At 49.5% G+C, this 17,163-nt stretch overlaps 1 protein-coding gene across 2 annotated transcripts in view; it reads left to right on the top strand.

Moving 5' to 3' along the window:
* TECPR2 (tectonin beta-propeller repeat containing 2) overlaps positions 1–17,163 on the top strand; it is a 136,847-nt gene that overhangs the window by 54,408 nt on the left and 65,276 nt on the right. For both annotated transcript variants that reach the window (XM_004483537.3, XM_004483536.4), the window contains exons 5-7: positions 4,234–4,391; positions 10,765–11,077; positions 13,388–13,520. In XM_004483537.3, coding sequence (XP_004483594.2) covers positions 4,234–4,391; positions 10,765–11,077; positions 13,388–13,520 — 604 coding nt within the window. The remainder of the gene's footprint in view (positions 1–4,233; positions 4,392–10,764; positions 11,078–13,387; positions 13,521–17,163) is intronic.

Raw genomic sequence — 17,163 nt, 5'->3', positions numbered from 1 at the left:
CTGATGGCTTCACAGGCGAATTCTACCAATCATTCAAAGAAGATTTAATACCAATTTCGCTCTAATGCTTCAAAATTTAACAAGAGGGAATGCTATGAAATTTATTCTGTAAAGCCAACATCACCCTAATACCAAAGCCAGATAATGATAATATGAAAAAACAAAATTATAGACCAGTTTCTCTAATGAACTATAATTGCAGAAATCCTCCACAAAATCCTCGCTAATCCACTCCAAAAGCACATTAAAAGGATTATACATCATGATCAAGTGGATTCTATCCCTGGTATGGAAGTATTGTTCAACACAAGAAAATCGATCGGTGTAATATACCACACTAATATATCAAAGAAGAAGAATCACATGATCATCTTGATTAATGCAGGAAAGACATTTGACAGTATACAGCATCCTTTTTTTAAAAAAAGATTTATTTATTTATTTATTTATTTCTCTCCCCTCCCCCGGCCCCGGTTATCTGTTTTCTGTGTCTCTTTGCTGCGTCGTCGTCTTTGTCTGCTTCTGTTGTTGTCAGCGGCACAGGAATCTGTGTTTCTTTTTGTTGCGTCATCTTGTTGTGTCAGCTCTCCGTGTGTGCGGCACCATTCCTGGGCAGGCTGCACTTTCTTTCGTGCTGGGCAGCTCTCCTTATGGGGTGCACTCCTTGCACATGGGGCTCCCCTACGCGGGGGACACCCCTGCGTGGCATGGCATTCCTTGGGAGCATCAGAACTGCGTATGGGCCAGCTCCACACGGGTCAAGGAGGCCCGGGATTTGAACTGCAGACCTCCCATGTGGTAGACGGACGCCCTAACCACTGGGCCAACTCTGCTTCCCACGGCATCATTTCTTGATGAAAACACTACAAAAGATAGGACTAGATGGAAACTTTCTCAACATGGTAAAGGGCATATATTAAAAACCTACAGTTTAACATTGTACTCAGTGGGGAAAGACTGAAAGCTTTCCCACTGAGATTGGGAGCAAGACAAGGAGTCCCACTGTCACCAAAGTTATTCAGTATTGTACTAGAAGTTCTTGCTAACACAATTAGGTAAGAAAAAAAAAAGGTACCCAAATAGGAAAGAAAGAAGTAAAACTAGCTATTTGAAGATGATATAATCCTATACCTAAAAATCCTAAAAAATCCACAGTAAAGCTACTGGAACTAATAAACAAGCTCAGCAAAGTGGCAAGATACAAGATTAATAGGTAAAAGTTACTAGTGTTTCTTTACACTACTAATGAGCAATCTGAGGAGGAAGTCAGGGAAAAAATTGCTTTTACAATAGTGACTAAAAGAATCAAATATTTAGAAATAAATGTAACCAATGACACAAAGAACCTGTGTTCAGAAAACTGCAACACATTACTTAAAGAAATCAAAGATGGGAAGCGGACTTGGCCCAGTGGTTAGGGTGTCCATCTACCACATGGGAGGTCCATGGTTCAAACCCGGGCCTCCTTGACCCGTGTGAAGCTGGCCCATGCGCAGTGCTGATGCGTGCAAGGAGTGCCGTGCCATGCAGGGGTGTCCCCGCATAGGGGAGCCCCACGCGCAAGGAGTGCACCCCATAAGGAGAGTACCCAGCGCGAAAGAAAGTGCAGCCCGCCCAGGAGTGGTGCTGCACACACAGAGAGCTGACACAACAGGATGACGCAACAAAAAGAAACACGGATTCCCATGCCACTGACAACAGAAGTGGACAAAGAAGAACACACAGCAAATAGACAAGAGAGCTGGGTGGGGGGGGGAGGAAGGAAGAGAAATGAATAAAATAAAAAAAATTTTTTAAAAAGAAATCAAAGATGACCTAAACAAATGGAAAGACATTCTGTGTTCTTGGATAGGAAGATTAAGTATCAAGATGTCAATTCTACCCAAATTGATTTATAGACTCAATATAATCCCCGTAAAAATTCTAATAGCCTTTTTTGTAAAAATGGAAAAGCTAATTATCCAATTTATTTGGAAGGGTAATGACCCTGAATAGCCAAAATATCTTCAAAAAGAAGAATGAAATTAGAGGACTCTCACTTCCTGGCTTTAAATCATATTATCTAGCTGCTATGGTAAAAACAGCATGATACTAGTGTAAAGATAGACATACTAACCAATGGAATTGAACTGAGAGTTCAGAATAGATCCTCACATCTATGGTCAAGTGATTTTTGACAAGGGTCAGACTCACCCAGTTAGATCAGTATAGTCTATTTAGCAAATGCTGCTGGGAGAACTTGATATCAATAACTAGGAGAAAGAATGAGGACCCCTATCTCACACCTTATACAAAAACTAACTCAAAATGGATCAGAGACCTCAATATAAAAGCTAGAACCATAAAACTCCTAGAAGAAAATGTAGAGAAACATCAAGAACTTTTGTCAGGTGGCTCAAAGCACAAGCAGTGAAAGAAAAAATAGATAAATGGGACCTTCTCAAAATTAAAATACCTCTGTACTTCAAAGGACTTTGTCAAGAAGGTTAAAAAAGGCAGCCTACTCAATGGGAAAAATATTTGGAACTCACTTACCTGGTAAGGGTTTGATTTCCATGTTACTTAAAGAGATCATACAACTCAACATTAAAAAAAAAACAAGCACCCCAGTTAATAAATGAGCAAAAGACTTGAACAGAAATTTTTCTAAAGAGAAAATACAAATAGCCAAAAAGCACATGAAACGATGTTCCACATGACTATTAGGGAAATGCAGATCAAGACTATGATGAGATATCATTTCACACCTTACAGAATGACTATTGTTTTTTTCTTTTTAAAACAAAACTAAAAGTGCTGGAGGGAATGTAGCAAAATGGGAACACGCCTTCACTGCTGGCAGGAATGTAGATGGGTACGGCGCCTGTGGAAGACGGTGTGGTGGTTCCTCGGGAAGCTAAAAATCAATCTGCCGTATGATCTGACAATCCTACTACTAGGAATATATCCAGAAGAACTGAAAGCAAGGATGGGAACAGACATTTGCACACCAGTGTTCATAGGGCAGTTATTCACAATTGTTAAAAGATAGAAACAATCCAAGTGCCTGTCAACTGATGAAGGGATTAACAAAATGAGGTCTTTACATGTGATGAAATACTATTGCGCTTGTAAGGAGAAAAGAAGTCAGGAAGCCTATGACAACATGGGTGAACCTTGAGGACATTATGTTGAGAGAAATAAGCCAGACAAAAAAGGACACTATTGTGTGGTTTCACTAATATGAATGAACTATGCGGAGGAAGTCGTGGAAGTAAGACCTAGAGTGTAGGTTACTATGAGGTGGAATGTGGGTTGAGAAGGGGGAGCTGATGCGTGATGTATGTAGAGATTTTAGAAAGGTCCCCACCATCTGTGACCAAAACTTTCCCATCAACCCAAATAGAAATTCTATACCAGTTAAGCCTTAACTCCCCATTTTCCCTGTCCCCCAGCCCCTGTAACTTGTTCTCTACTTTGTCTCTATGAATTTCCATATTCTACTTATTTCATGTAAGAAGAATCATGCGATTTCTGTTCTCCTGTGTCTGGCTTTTTTCACACAACATGCTGTCTTCAAGGTTTATCCATGTTGCATGTTATTGGAACTTCCTTTTTATGACTCAATAATATTGTTCATTGTATACAAGTAGATTTTTGATATTAAGACATATAGCTTGTTTTAGCAGTAAAATGTCTTCTGGAATTTCTACTTTGCTCTTTATTATATTTAGTACCATTTTGATTCTTTTAACCTATTTTCTATGACCCTTTGAGTCGGTAAGGTTGTCCTCAGAATTCCATTGAATTCTTTGGGGGTGAGCATGGGAGAGTATATTATGAACTTACAGAGCTGCTCGTTGTCTCAATTTTATAGAAAGTCCCAGTTTGTTTAATCATAGAATGAATAACACGTACAGTGTGACATGTTTCTATTTAGGTCTTTATGGATTCTTCTTGGAACTATCTACTGAGAACATGTAAAATACATTATGTAAAACTTTTCAGTATTTCCTGGCAAATGTGACATAGTATGCGGTAGATGTTTAGGTTGGCTCCTTTCTCTTTAGTAAGGACTTTTCCTGATGGTCTCATTACGGTGGGCTGACACTGCCTCTGCAGAGACATAAAGCATGCACTTTAAAGTGTAGACTCTCCTGGCCACAGAGAGCAGAAAGGAAGCTTGTGAGCTGTGGGTAAGTCAGGCCCCTGTGATGCAACCTTGATCCTAGATTTATCCGGACTCTCTGCCAGGGTGCCTGCAACTCCCAGCTGGTGTTGGAGGAGCCGTCTTCAATTGTGCAGCTCGATTACAGCCAGAAGGTACTGCTCGTTTCTACTCTACAGAGAAGCCTGCTTTTCTACACGGAGGAGAAGTCTGTCAAGCAGGTTGGCACACAACCAAGGAAAACGTAAGCTCCACAGGGGTCCATTCTGGCTGAATGTCAGGACTGGCTGCAGAGCACACTCTGCTGTTCCTGGCTGCTCGCGAGCCCCCGGCGGCTTTCAGCCTGGGGGTTTCCCGGGGGCATCTGTGCCTGCCCGGGAGGCAGAGTGCACCCTGTGCGCAGGAGGGGCCATAGGCGGTCTGGCCAGTCTGCATCCTGCCCAGGCCCCAGGCCTGGCTCCGCCGCCCTGGCAGGGGGCGGTCTGGATGCTCACTGTCCACCCAGCACTGTGGCCGTGCACTCCTTACACTCCAGTGGCGGGGACGGGGGGTGGTCTCCCACAGGGCAAGCAATGCCCAGGATGCTGGGAGTGTCTGAATGGGCTTCGATCCTGAAGAAGAGGGGCCAGGAGAAGGGGTACTTGGCCACAAGACAGAGGGAGGGTCCCAAGGGTGCCGTATTTCAGGTGAGAGGTGGTCCCCTTTGACCTGCCCCCTGGGGGAAGGACTGAGGAGAACATGGGTGACCTGCAGTGCAGCGCCACCCTGCGGCCTGGAGGACAGGCTCATAGGACCCTGTGCAGCCAGGTCATTTGAGGAGGGGTGAGGAAGGGGCAGCTAGAGAGGTGGAGCTGAGCCCTCCATGTCCTGGCAAGGCGCCAGGGTGGGGGCACCAACCAGGCACGTTTGTAGACTGGGCGGGGGAGGTGAGGCGGTCCCACCTTGTGCCTCCCTTTCTTTGCCCCACTAAGTGACACCTTTGCCTGCAGGACATCAGGGCAGGTGGCAGGGGAGGTAAGGAATGTGGAGAGGGTCCAAGGCAGGCATGGAGGGAGTGGGAGAGTGGCTGACTTGGAGCCTGGTGAGATGCCAGGCACCAGGAGCCCGGAGGCTGGTGGTGCCAGCCGAGTGCTGTCGGGGCCGGGTGAGGTCAGAGCGGGGAGCCGGCCCTCCGCCGGCGCATTTGCCGTCCTTCATGTGTGGCCGGCTCCGGAGAGCACAGTGGAGCTCGTTCTGTCTCATGCACAGCCTCCAGCTATTGAAAGCCACTCTCCTACGCCCCTTTGGCTTCAGTTTCCCTGCAGGATGCCCACGATCCAGTAACACTTGGGCCCTTCATAGCAGCAGGCTCCCACTTGGCCCCAGGAAGCAGCAGGATCTCTAGCTCGGGTGTCATGGTTGCGCAGAGCCTGGTCCTGGCTTCCCTGCCTGAATGCTCTGCTGCTTTTGTCCTGGTCCCTTCGTCACTGTCTTACTGCGTTCTGTCTTTTTGGAAGAAGGATGGAATGGAAAGCAAGAGATTTAAAAATCCATGACCTTCCCCAAGGATCTGTGCCCTTAAAACCCGGCCTGCTGGCCTCCCTGTGGGCCTGTCCTGGTGCGCTGTGTCGTTGGGGTGGCAGCGTGGATTAAGGCCCCACTCCAGGGTGCAGATACCACCAAGGTGGGCCCTTCTTGCGGGGAGGCGCAGTTTATTAACCCTGAGAGGTGGAAGGAGAGCACACCAAATAAACGGAACCGTTTTTAACCTCGAGGGTCCTAAAGGCTTGTCTCCTGTTGTGTACACTTCCAGACGGTACAAAAGGGCGTCAGCCTTGTCTGGGCCCTGGAGGCCGTGCTTGCGCCAGCATGCGGCCCGCGTTCACAGGCGTGCCCAGTAGCCGGCAGTGAGCGAGGGGACGGGGCAGACGGGAGGGGCAGGCGGCCCCACAGGCTCAGGGGCTCCACAGGCCCAGGAAGCACTGGGAAGGAGGTGATGGGTGCAGGGTTAGGGAGTCCCAAGCCTTCTTTCAGGCGAGTGGTCCGGGAGCCCGCGCAGGAACGTGGGTCGGCATGGAGGCCGGAAGCTGGGGAGGGCTGCGTTCCAGGCACAGGGAGCAGACCCTGCAGAGGCGCCGGGTCAGGCCAGGCAGAGAATGTCCAGGGAGCCAGAGGAGGTTGGTGTGGCCATGAGAAGTGGGTCTGGGCACTGGGTAAAGTGAGGTTGACAAGGGAGGCCCTGGCCAGCGTAGCGGGGCGAGGGCTGTCATCCTCACTCACTGTAGGGGTGCAGAAAGCCATCAAAGGGCCTTGGCAGGAGAAAATCAGCTGAGGCACATCAGAGGCCACCCAGGCTCTGGGAGGCACGGGGGCAGCTCCCAGTGGGGGGTGGGGGCCAGGGTGATTGAGACCCGGTTTGGAGGCACAGGGACCGGGCTGGTTTGGATTGGAAGAGGAATAGAGCGTGATGCCCAGCCCTGCGCTCCAGGCCTGCACAACGGGCGCGCCCAGGAGGTTCCTGCACAGAGCCCTGTGGGGCCGCCCAGGAGGAGGAGGGAGGCCTGGAGCCGGGCGGAGCCGACAGGCCTGTGGGCAGAGGGGTCGCTCCCGGCTGAGCTGGTCGCCGAGTGTGTGCCGCGCCGGGCCTCCTGGCCAGGGAGGCAGCTGTGAACCAGACCACACAGCCCTGGTTAGGGCAGCCGCGTAGCTGTGGAAGAGGGAGGCAAATGAGCAGCTGTGTCGGGCTGGTCGGTGGTGAGGAATCAGGGTGAGGAGCTGGAGCGTGGCAGAGTGTGGCAGAGCGTGATGGCGCGTTAGGTAAGTGAACAAGGAAGGCGTCTCCTGGGTGGCTCTAGTCGATCCCAAAGGAGCAAGCTTTGAGAACACCTTGGGGAGAAGCGGTGGCAGGGGCTGGTGTGCACAGTGTGAGGGCAGCGAGGCCTGGTGGGGGGCGCGGCGCGAGGAGAGGGCCACAGGCTGTCGGCTTTGTGGGCCCTGCTTGGGGCGGCTTTATTCCACTGTTTGCTGCTTTGTGGGAATGTTTTAGAGGGGACGGGAGTAGGGCTCGGGGAGGCCAGTGAGGGCTCCAGGCAGCGGGGTTGGAGGGATTATACGGGGATTGGTCAGGGTCTGGACAGATGGAGAGACCGCGCGTAGCTGCACAGCCGAGAGGGGGCCCCAGCGCCCGCTTGCAGGGCAGAGGAAGCAGCACCACAGGGACCAGGCTGGAGGCTGGAGGCAGGCTGCAGCCGCGGAGGCCCGTGAGCAGGGTCTCCTGGAGGGGCCGCAGCCACGGCGGCAATGGGCTGGAAGGATGGGCTGAGAGGAGCCTTTGGGTGGCCTTGCCATGAGCTTGTGGAGAGCACGACCAGCGGATTGGAGGGCCGGGGCACAATTGAGTGGGCTCAGGACAAGAGTGAGGTGACAAGAAGTGCACAGTGAGCGTGAACACCTTCGTGGAAGGTGTTCTGGTGGAAGGGAATGCGGAAGTGGGGCTGTTCTTAGAGGGAACGTGTGGTGTCATGACAGCAGGGGCAGGTTGTGCCTGGGCAGGGGTGACCCAGCAAAGAGGAAAACGGTGGCCCAGGACACAGGGCACAGAACTGCACATGTGGGCGCAGGGTGTTCCTCGAGGAGCGATGGAGAAGCAGGGCTGCGGGCCTAGCCGGTGAGGCCGGGGGTTTCTGATAGGCGGGTGAAACCTCCCCAGACCCTGGCCCCTGACTGTGCCCTCCCCTCCTGTGCTGGCACCACCTCCTTCTGGTCGACACCCTCTGCACAGCTGGCAGCGCCTCTCCTACGTCCAGCCTCCATGGCTCGGGGCCGTGCCAGGGCCCTTGTATACCACACACTGCAGTGTGGCAGCACCACTGTTGTCCCAGCCTGGTGGCCTCTGGTGGTTGGCTGTTGATGGCCCCGGTTCCCTGGCTTGCTCCCTTGCTCATCTTAGACTTACCCTCTCCTTTGGGCTCTTGGTTTTTAGTTAGAATTCATTAGCCCAGAAAACACTCCTTTCACACTAAGGTGGCTCTTACAGGGGATTAGGCATTTTTAAAAGTCTTAAGTGATCTGAAAATCATCTCCATTAAAATGTAGAAAGCATATTCATTTTTTTAAATGATTCTAGACTCCTGTAGTGCCCAGTGCTTAAAAGGTGGAGTTTTGGTGTCGGCAGATGCTGCAGAGTCGCCCTGCAGTCCAGGGGACCATGGGGGGGTGATCGGACATGACCCCTGGCTCTAGCCAGTTACCTCGCCCACTCACTACGCATTTCAGCCACTCCTTAGAGCCTTGCCTGCTGTGCTTGCTTTACCCAGAGTGCCTCTTCCCCATGGCTCAATCCGGTCACAGTCCACTCAGCCTTCCTATGCCTCACTCAGAACACATGCCCTTCACCTGTCCTCTCTAGCACTTTCCGTGTGCCAAGGCGTTTTTTGTGGACGCGTCTGCTACACTGTTGCACGACAGGACGAGGACTTCCTCTCTGTCTTTCATAGCCCGCGACACCAGCCTTGGCATCTTCCACATATAGAAGTTCACTGAGTGTGTCTACAACCCATGATACAGTTGTCTAAGGTGAACAGATCCAGATGACAGTGACGGAGGTTTTTAAGAGGTCCTGTAAATGGAAGAACAATGTTTAAAAATTGGATCACCAAATAGGAAATTGGTTAACAGTGGAGGCAGGAGGAAAAAGCTTGTGGGCTGCCCTGATAGGATCCTCTGGGCCCTCTATCTAGAAGATTCCAGCACATGCCACCAAAGGCAGTGATCAGACATGGCACTTGTTACACACTCAGACACCAGACCTTGGCAAGCAGAGCCATCTTGGATTCAAAGCTGAGTTTGACCTGCAGTGTCCTCCTGGGCCCTCTACAGAGGGAGCTAGTTGCTTATTGAGGTGCATGATGCCAGGGACAGCCCTCCAGGGTGGGTGGGCTGCCAGGTACAGTGAGTCTGGGGGGCCGGGCCCAGCCTGTGTGTCACGGAAGATGAAGCAGGAGGATTAGAGGCAGCTCTGCCCTGCAGCTGCCCACAGCGGGCAAGGTGGCCGAGCATCTGGAGGGCTTACGGGGTCGCCACCCCCACTCCTGTGCTTTGTATAGGTGATCCACTTGATCGCCCCTCAGCCTGTGAGGTGGGATTTGTTAGCCATCGTTTATGGCTTAGGAACTGCGATGCAGAGGGTAAAACGCCTGTGTAAACTACTCGGCCACGAGATTCCACGATGGGGGCTTGACCCGGGTCCTGCTCCACAGTGGGTGGACTTTCTACTGTGCAGACCAGAGGAATATTTTCGAGAGAGAATCAGCGGGAAGTAGGGTTGAACTGAAACTCTTGAAATTTAGACCCTGGTGGAAGTCTGAGGGTCGGCAAAGACGTGGAGCAGTGACAGGGCCCAGGTGGCGGGTAGAGTCTCACATGGAAGGACAAGTTGAATTTGTCTTCTAAACTTAAAATGCTGTTACCCAGCAACTGAACCATCTAACTCCTGAAATAGCCTTGGCAAACTACCTCTGTGTGCCAGGAGCTATGTGCTGAAACAGTGTTCAGGAGAGTAAAAACTGGAATAACCCTAATGTCCGTCAGTAGGAGAGCAAAGAAACACTGTGGAATACTGTCGGGTGGTGGAAATGAGTGAGCTACAGCCTCTGTGCCAAGGAGCGCGATGTTAGGTGGGAAGAAGCAAGTTGCAAAGTGTGCACTTAGTATCGTACCTTCCCTGGTAAAAGTAAAAGACAATGCTAAGTCATGTAGTGTTTAGGGATACAGAGGTCTTTGGGGAAACTCTGAATAAAAGCTAGTGAATAATACTAGAATTCGGGCTCATAGCCCCTCCGGGGGACGGAAGGAGCTGGCAGGAGCTCTGCAGTGAGATGGCTCAGGGTTTAGCTCCTAAGTTGGGGGGTGGCTCTGGGTGTACATTCCATCTTTAGGCTTCACAACGTGCGCACATCACATGCCCTTTTGTGCGCATTAGATATTTTATAATTTAAAAAATGGAATGAAAACATCAAGCCTGGGAACATCAGGAAGGGAAACTGGTCCCTCTGGTGGTGGTAGAGAAATTCTGAAAGGACAGTGCTCAAACCTGACCCCAGCAGGGACGGAATTTCAGAGTAGGGAGCCTGGCCAGACCTGGATTGGCGGCCTTCTGCCTCAGTTTCCTCTTTACAATGGGAGCTGTGCTTTGCACCTCGCGGGGTGTGGTGAAGACTGAAGGAGGGCGTGGAGATAAGGCTCAGGGCGCAGTGGGGGCTTGTGGGGAGTTGCCCTTCCAGCCGCAATGTGTGGGCTCAGACATGCGCATCTGCGGGGTGGGCGGAAGCATGGTTTAATTGACAAAAGACACAAGGTGGAAAAGGGGGGAATCAGTCTTGTTTAACCTGAGTCACAGAAACTCTTTTATTTTTTATTGCTTTGGGTTCTTGTATTAGAATTTTTTCTTTTAGGTACTGGGGATTGAACCCAGGACCTCATACATGCAAAGCAGGTACTCTACCACTGAGCTCCACCAGCCCTGCACAGAAATTCTTGTGTAGTTAATATCAGGGGTTTACCACTGCGTCCCTCTGAATCGTTCTCTGTTCAGGGTTTTCCTTTCTTTTTCTTTTTCTTTTTCTTTCTTCTCATTTCAGGGCCGGGAAATTTGGTGCTTGTTTTATACCAGGACTTCGTAAGCAGAGCGATCTAACGCTGTACGCATCCAGGCCTGGGCTCCGGTTGTGGAAGGCTGACGTCCACGGGGCTGTTCAGGCCACGTTCATCTTAAAAGACGTCTTTGCTGGCGGCATCAAGCCTTTGGAACTGTACCCCCGCCTGGAGGCCTCTGACAGGGGGCGCTGCAGCTTCCCTGAGAGGCACCTGGGGCTCGTTTCATGCTTCTTCCAGGAAGGCTGGGTGTTGAGCTGGAACGAGTACAGCATCTACCTTCTGGACACTGTCACCCAGGTAAGTGGCAGGCACGCACCACCAGGGGCACCCCAGGCAGAGGCCACCTAGCTGTGCCTGCCCTGCTCCCTGTGCTCCACGCGCATTGATTCCAGCCGGTCCAGGAAACCAAACACACAATGGTTTGGTACTTTTTGTAGACTAAAATAGTTAATTTTGAGATTCACGGTCCAACCTTCTTTCAAGAAAGTGTGTATGTTTTTTTGTATTTAAACACAAAATTAAACTTGTTCTTTACAGTCTGGTTGGGTTGGTTTTTTCCTGACTTCCTAATTACCACGAGCACATCAAATGAAACCCCAAACATGCCAGAAACAATAGGGTGGGGGGATCCGACCCCAAGGCCCTCCCCAGGGGACCTCTGGCCCAGGAGAGCGGCTCCTTTCTCAGCCTCTTCTAGCCCGTCCTTAACTTGTCTGACCCAAATGGAGCCCCATTATTCCTCACTTGTTTTTTGTTTTTCTAACTGTTCTTTACGTAATAGTGGATCTTGGGCAGCTTTTCATCAGAACATCATGGTAGGGGATAATTGTATAAATTGGGCTGAAAACACATTACCATTACAGATAAGTAATGGTAAGTGGGGCCTGGTGTGTTGGGGCGTGTTGGCAGAAAATGAGCCATCTGGTTTCCTCCATCGGGTGCGCATTGAAGCCGTTTAATTATGTTGTCAGCCATGCTTGACAGACCAGTGTGGTAGAATGAAGACCCACCTGAGAGGGCTCTGTCCTGCTTCTGCCTTTCCCTCAGGGTCTCGCAGCTGCCCCGGCTTGCTTTCCTGTAAAGTGGTGGGGGTGGGAGGGGTTGGGGACACCGGGATGCCTTTGCCTGAGTCTGTTCTTTTGTTAAGGAACTTTTTTTTTAAGCAGGTACCAGGACCAAACCCGGGACCTCCCATGTGGGAAGCAGGTGCTCAACTGCTTGAGCCACATCTGCTCCCAAGGGACATTTGAAAGCCATCTTTGCCCTTCCCCCAGCTAAAGGGAATGCGGCTTTTCTTCTTACCCTGGTCTCTTGTGGAACTAGTGCACGCTTACTCATTAGTGGGGTCAAGAGACTGTAATGGCCCGTCAGTTCTTTTTTTCTGAGCACTTACCAAGTGCTTTATCCAATAAGTGTAATTACTTCACTTTCAGGTAGGCAAGTGGAGACAGAGGGACTCTGCCGAATTACAGGGCAGCCATCATCAGAGGTGCCGCCCTGGAATCTATACCTCTCAGTGGCAACACCACAGGATTGGCAGCTTTTTTCCTGCCTGCTTTTTTTCTTTAATCTTTTAGTGTGAAATGACTTCAAACTTACAGGAAAGTTGCAAAAATAATATAAAACAATACATAGAACTCCAACAAACTCCCCACCCAGATTTCCAGGTTTGGCCTTTTGCCATGTTTGTTCTATCTTTCTCTCTACCTTGTTTTCTCTCTCAATCTCTCTGTCTTTAAACATGCATCGTGCTCTTCTACAACACTTGATTGGCCGCTTTTTGAAGCAATGTCATGCTTCTAGCTGGACATGAGAATTATTTAAATATTTAAAAAGAACTTAGGGTCTCTTTATCTTCTGAAATAAACTGGTCTCTTATTTGCCCTGTTGCCAGAAAAGCAAGAACTCCTTTTTCCTCCTGGGGCCTTGGGACGCCCTGTGTTGTCTGCCGTCCACCTGTGATGATGGTGGGGATGTTGCTCCCTGCTCTCGTTCATGCGGACACCACTAGGCTGTCCCGAGTCCCACTTAGGCGCACCCAGTTGTGTCAGCACATTGTTCTGGCCCAGGAGTGGCGTGCCAGGTGGAGGTCTGTGCACAGGGCTGTGAGCTGCTGAGGAGCCCTAGGTACTGGGAGGGCGAGCGGACAGGAAGCTTCCCGCTGAGGCAGCATCTGGAAGGGACAGGAGAGGACTTGAAGCTGAGAGGGGAGCAGCGTGTGTGTGCGCCTTGGGCTGGCCTGCCTGGTGCGCCCCCAGCATGGGGAGCAGCAGGGGGACGGGCAGGCCAGCCCTGCCGAGCCAGGGGTGCACTCGGTCTCCTCGGGAGCCAAGAGCAAGGCAGCGGGGCTGGGGCTCAGTTTGGAGAGTGGCTGAGAGGTGGGGGCGCCTCTGCCCTCAGGCATGTAAGTGCCCTGCTGAGGTGCATGACAAAAAGTCACACGTGTCAGATATTACCTAATTTGGGGTTGAAATCCTTCAAGAATTCTCAGGAAATGTTGTGGCAAAGTGCATTTATCATTTGGCTTATTTGCATTCTTACACATGCGTTTTAATGCTTTCAGCTATTACTTTTGCCTGGTTTTATGTTTTTTTTTTTTCCGGACAGGCCACAGTTGCTGGTTTGGAAGGCTCAGGTGATATCGTGTCTGTTTCCTGCACAGAAAATGAAATATTTTTCTTAAAGGGAGACAGGAATATTATAAGACTTTCAAGCAAGCCTGAAGGACCTACATCAATAGGTTTGTACTTGTTGGTTTGACCCCTGCTGTATATAACTGCAGTTTATAAAACTCATTACAAAATGGACTGTGTCTGGTAGAAAAGGCTGACCTCTGCTATTTGTGATTGCAATTTCTAAAACGTACTACTCTTTTGCTAGTTAAGCTGTTGTAGCATTATTTGGAGGATGTCCCACAGTTCTCAAAATGCTGTTTTCAGTGTTTTCCTTGAAAGTTACCTTACTGTGAGGCCTACCTGTTTGGTAGAGTTGCTCTCATCGGTATGGAAGGTGGGGAAATTGGTTTATCAGGAAGAAGAAATCAGAAGCCACTTTCCTGACCCCTGAGCAAGTAAGTGGGGGGTCGAGGCTACAAATGGCGTGTGTTTGGAGACAATTCCAGTATGTTTGGCTCTCGCATCCAGGGTGTGTCTTCACACCATTGCTCGTGTCGATACTCTGTGCTGGTGACCTGTTTGGTAGGTCACACAAGCCTGTGTTCCGGTGAGTGAAGAATCTTCATCATATGCCGTGCACATGAACTCAGTACTCTTGGGTGGGGCTCGCCAGGAAACTTGTTCCTCATGGTCACAGCAATGCTGTGCTTACTGTCCTTGTCAGCATCACACTGTCACTTATTTTGGGCTTACTGTGTGCCAGAGACTTTGCTATGTACTTGGCGTTGATGGTTCCCTAAACTCTCAAACCCCTTCAGGAAGGTGCTGGTTCTGTAGCTGCAGAAACAGCCTCCACAAGGTGGCGTGAGGTGACACCACATGCCCACAGGCGCCCCTGGGGCATCTGCCTGACCCCAAGGCCCGAGCTCCACAGTGGCCGCACTGGAGGCCTGCTTGACTCTCCTGACCAACTTTGCAAGACCCTCGGGCAAGCCTCCCTGCCCCTGCTCCCCCACCATTCCTGATGCCACTGCAGGGTGGTGCCTGGCTCTTCCAGTCTGCTGCTGCCAGCCCCTGCCTGGGCCCCTCTGCCACTCTTCACCCATCACACGGCCTTTGTACATGGGGTCCTCTGCCAGGCCTTCCCACCCCCACTGTCACGCCCCCACATGTTATTCAAGACCCAATGCAGATAGCACTGCATTTTTTTAAATTTTTTCCTGTCTTAGAGAGCCAGTCATCCTCTTCCTCTTCTCTGAGCTCCTGTGGACCTTTTCCAGTACTGCTGTTTTGTCTTAGAGTCATTCACCTACCCTCACAAAATAATACTTTTTTTTTTTTTTTTTTGAGTGCAAGGATCTTGTTGGACTTGCCTCTGTGGTCCTACCATGGAACATGGCACATAAAGACACTCAGTAAATGTCAGTGAAGAAAGGGGACCTCATTTTACAGTCTAGAAAGCCGAGGCTTGGGTCGGTGAGTGACAGGACGAAGGTCTCTCCTGGTGCGGCTTGGTCAGCAGGCCCCTTTCCTCTCTAAACGGCCACCTGGCAGGAGCTCTGGACAGTGCTGCAGAGGCGTCGTCACAGCCACGTCTGCTGAAGCTGACGGCTGAGCAGCCACAGGAGAGAGCAGGGGTCCAGGACAGGAGCGGAGTGGGGGCAGCCGCAGACCCCAGAGGCCTGTGGAGAGCAGGCAGGAATCCGATGGAGGGGTGCGTCCAGAATTTGAGGGCCTGGGAGGAGGAAGTCGGCTGGTGGACAGGGCCCGACGGTCCGCTAATGCAGAAAGGGTAGCTAATAGGAAAATATGAAAAAGCCTCGTGCATTAGCTAGGCAGTTAGCACTGGACAAGATGAAAATATAATAAGAGCTGTCCTGGCCCTAAAGTAAAAAAATAAAAAATTAACCTGCTTTAGTCAACAGGGTTTCCTGAGCTTCTGAATTCTGAAGTAGACAGTGGCTTTCAGCATATTGTGGCAGGTTAACGAAAGTCGGAAAATGAATTCAACTTTCCAGGAATTTATTAATATAATTCTGTAAGAGTAGAGAGAAAAGAGGGTGAATTACCTTTTAAATCAGAGGGATTGTTCAGACAGATATCATTCCAAAACCGTACTTTTTATAGAAAGTGAGTAAGCTCTGACCTCGAGTTGATGTGCTGGGGAACCCTCAAACAGTGCAACCTAGGGCAGTGTGCCTTCCGGGAAGAGGCCAAGCTCCAGGCCCCTGTTGTCCGGTGGAGAGCTCGGCAATGGCGGGACAGTGCCATTCCTGCCGCCCTGGAGGCGGCCTTCAGCCACGCGGCCGCCACGTACCTGGGGTGTGGTTGGCACAGCTGAGGAACCAGGGTTCACTATCCATTTTTTCTACATTTTGTTGTTGTTGTTAATCCTCAGTTTTCCATTCTCTAACCTTATTCTATTTTCTAGTGACCCATATTCAAGTTACTACCTTTATGAGATTATACAATGCATTTAGTTCATAGTAGCACAATCATACAGTAGTTGTCCTTTTGTGTCTGGCTTGATTCACTCAGGGTAATGTCCTCCAGATTCATCCATGGTGTCATATGCTTTACAATTTCATTTCTTCTTCCCGCTACATAATATTCCATTGTGTGAATACATCACAGTTTGCTTATCCACCCATCAGTTGATGGATTACCTGGGTTGTTTCCATCTTTTGGTAGTGATGAATAATACCACTGTGAACAACGATGTGCAGGTGTCTCTGTCACTGCTCTCAGTTCTTCTGGGTGTATACCCAGTAGTGGTATTGCAGGGTCATGTGGCAAATCTGTATTGAACTACTTTAGGAACTGCCAAACAGTCCTCCACAGTGGCTCCACCATTCTACATTCACACCAACAGTGAATGAGAGTTCCTATGTGTCCACATCCTCTCCCACACATGTAGTTCTGTCTTTTTAATAGTGGCCATTCTAATAGGTATGAAATGATATCTCTTTGTAGCTTTGATTTGCATTTCCCTAAACACTAGTGATGTTAAATATTTTTTCATGTGTTTCTTTCCAATTTGTGTTTCTTCCTTGGATACATGTCTATTCAAGTCTTTTGCCATTTTTTAATTGGGTTGTTAGTCTTTTTACTGTTGTAGCATCTATTTATATATCATGGATATTAAATCCTTACAGAAAAATGATTTCCAAATATATTCTTATGGAGTCAGCAGCCTTTTCACCCATTTGACAAAGTCCTTTGAGGTGCAAACATGTTTAATTTTGAGAAGGTACCATTTATCTATTTTTCCTTTTGTTGCCCGTGCTTTGGGTATAAGATCCAGGAAACCACCACCTACCACAAGGCCTTTAAGATGTTCCCTACATCTTCCCTAGTTTTATGGTCTGGGCTTTTATATTTAGGTCTCTGATCCATTTTGAGTTGATTCTTGTATAGGGAGTGAGATAGTGGACCTCTTTCTTTCTTTTGGTTATAAATATCCAGTTGTCCCAGCACCATTTGTTGAAGAGGCTGTTTTATCCCCTTAACATGGCTTTGGTATTTCTGTCTTTATGCCAGTATCATGCTGTTTTGACCACTGGAGCTTTGTAACATGTTTGACGATCAGGCCGTGAAATCCCTGCTACATCGCTCTTCTTTTTTAGAATGCTTTTGGCTATTTGGAGGAACTTTCCCTGTCAAATGAATTGGATAATTGCTCTTTCTATTTGTGTAAAGTTGACTGTTGGTATTTTAATTGGTATTGCATTGAATCTGTAAATCAGTTTGGGTAGAATTGACATCTTC

The sequence above is a fragment of the Dasypus novemcinctus genome, chromosome 3 (genome assembly GCF_030445035.2).
Source record: "Dasypus novemcinctus isolate mDasNov1 chromosome 3, mDasNov1.1.hap2, whole genome shotgun sequence".
Lineage (NCBI taxonomy): Eukaryota > Metazoa > Chordata > Mammalia > Cingulata > Dasypodidae > Dasypus > Dasypus novemcinctus.
This window is presented reverse-complemented; position numbering and strand designations above follow the sequence as displayed.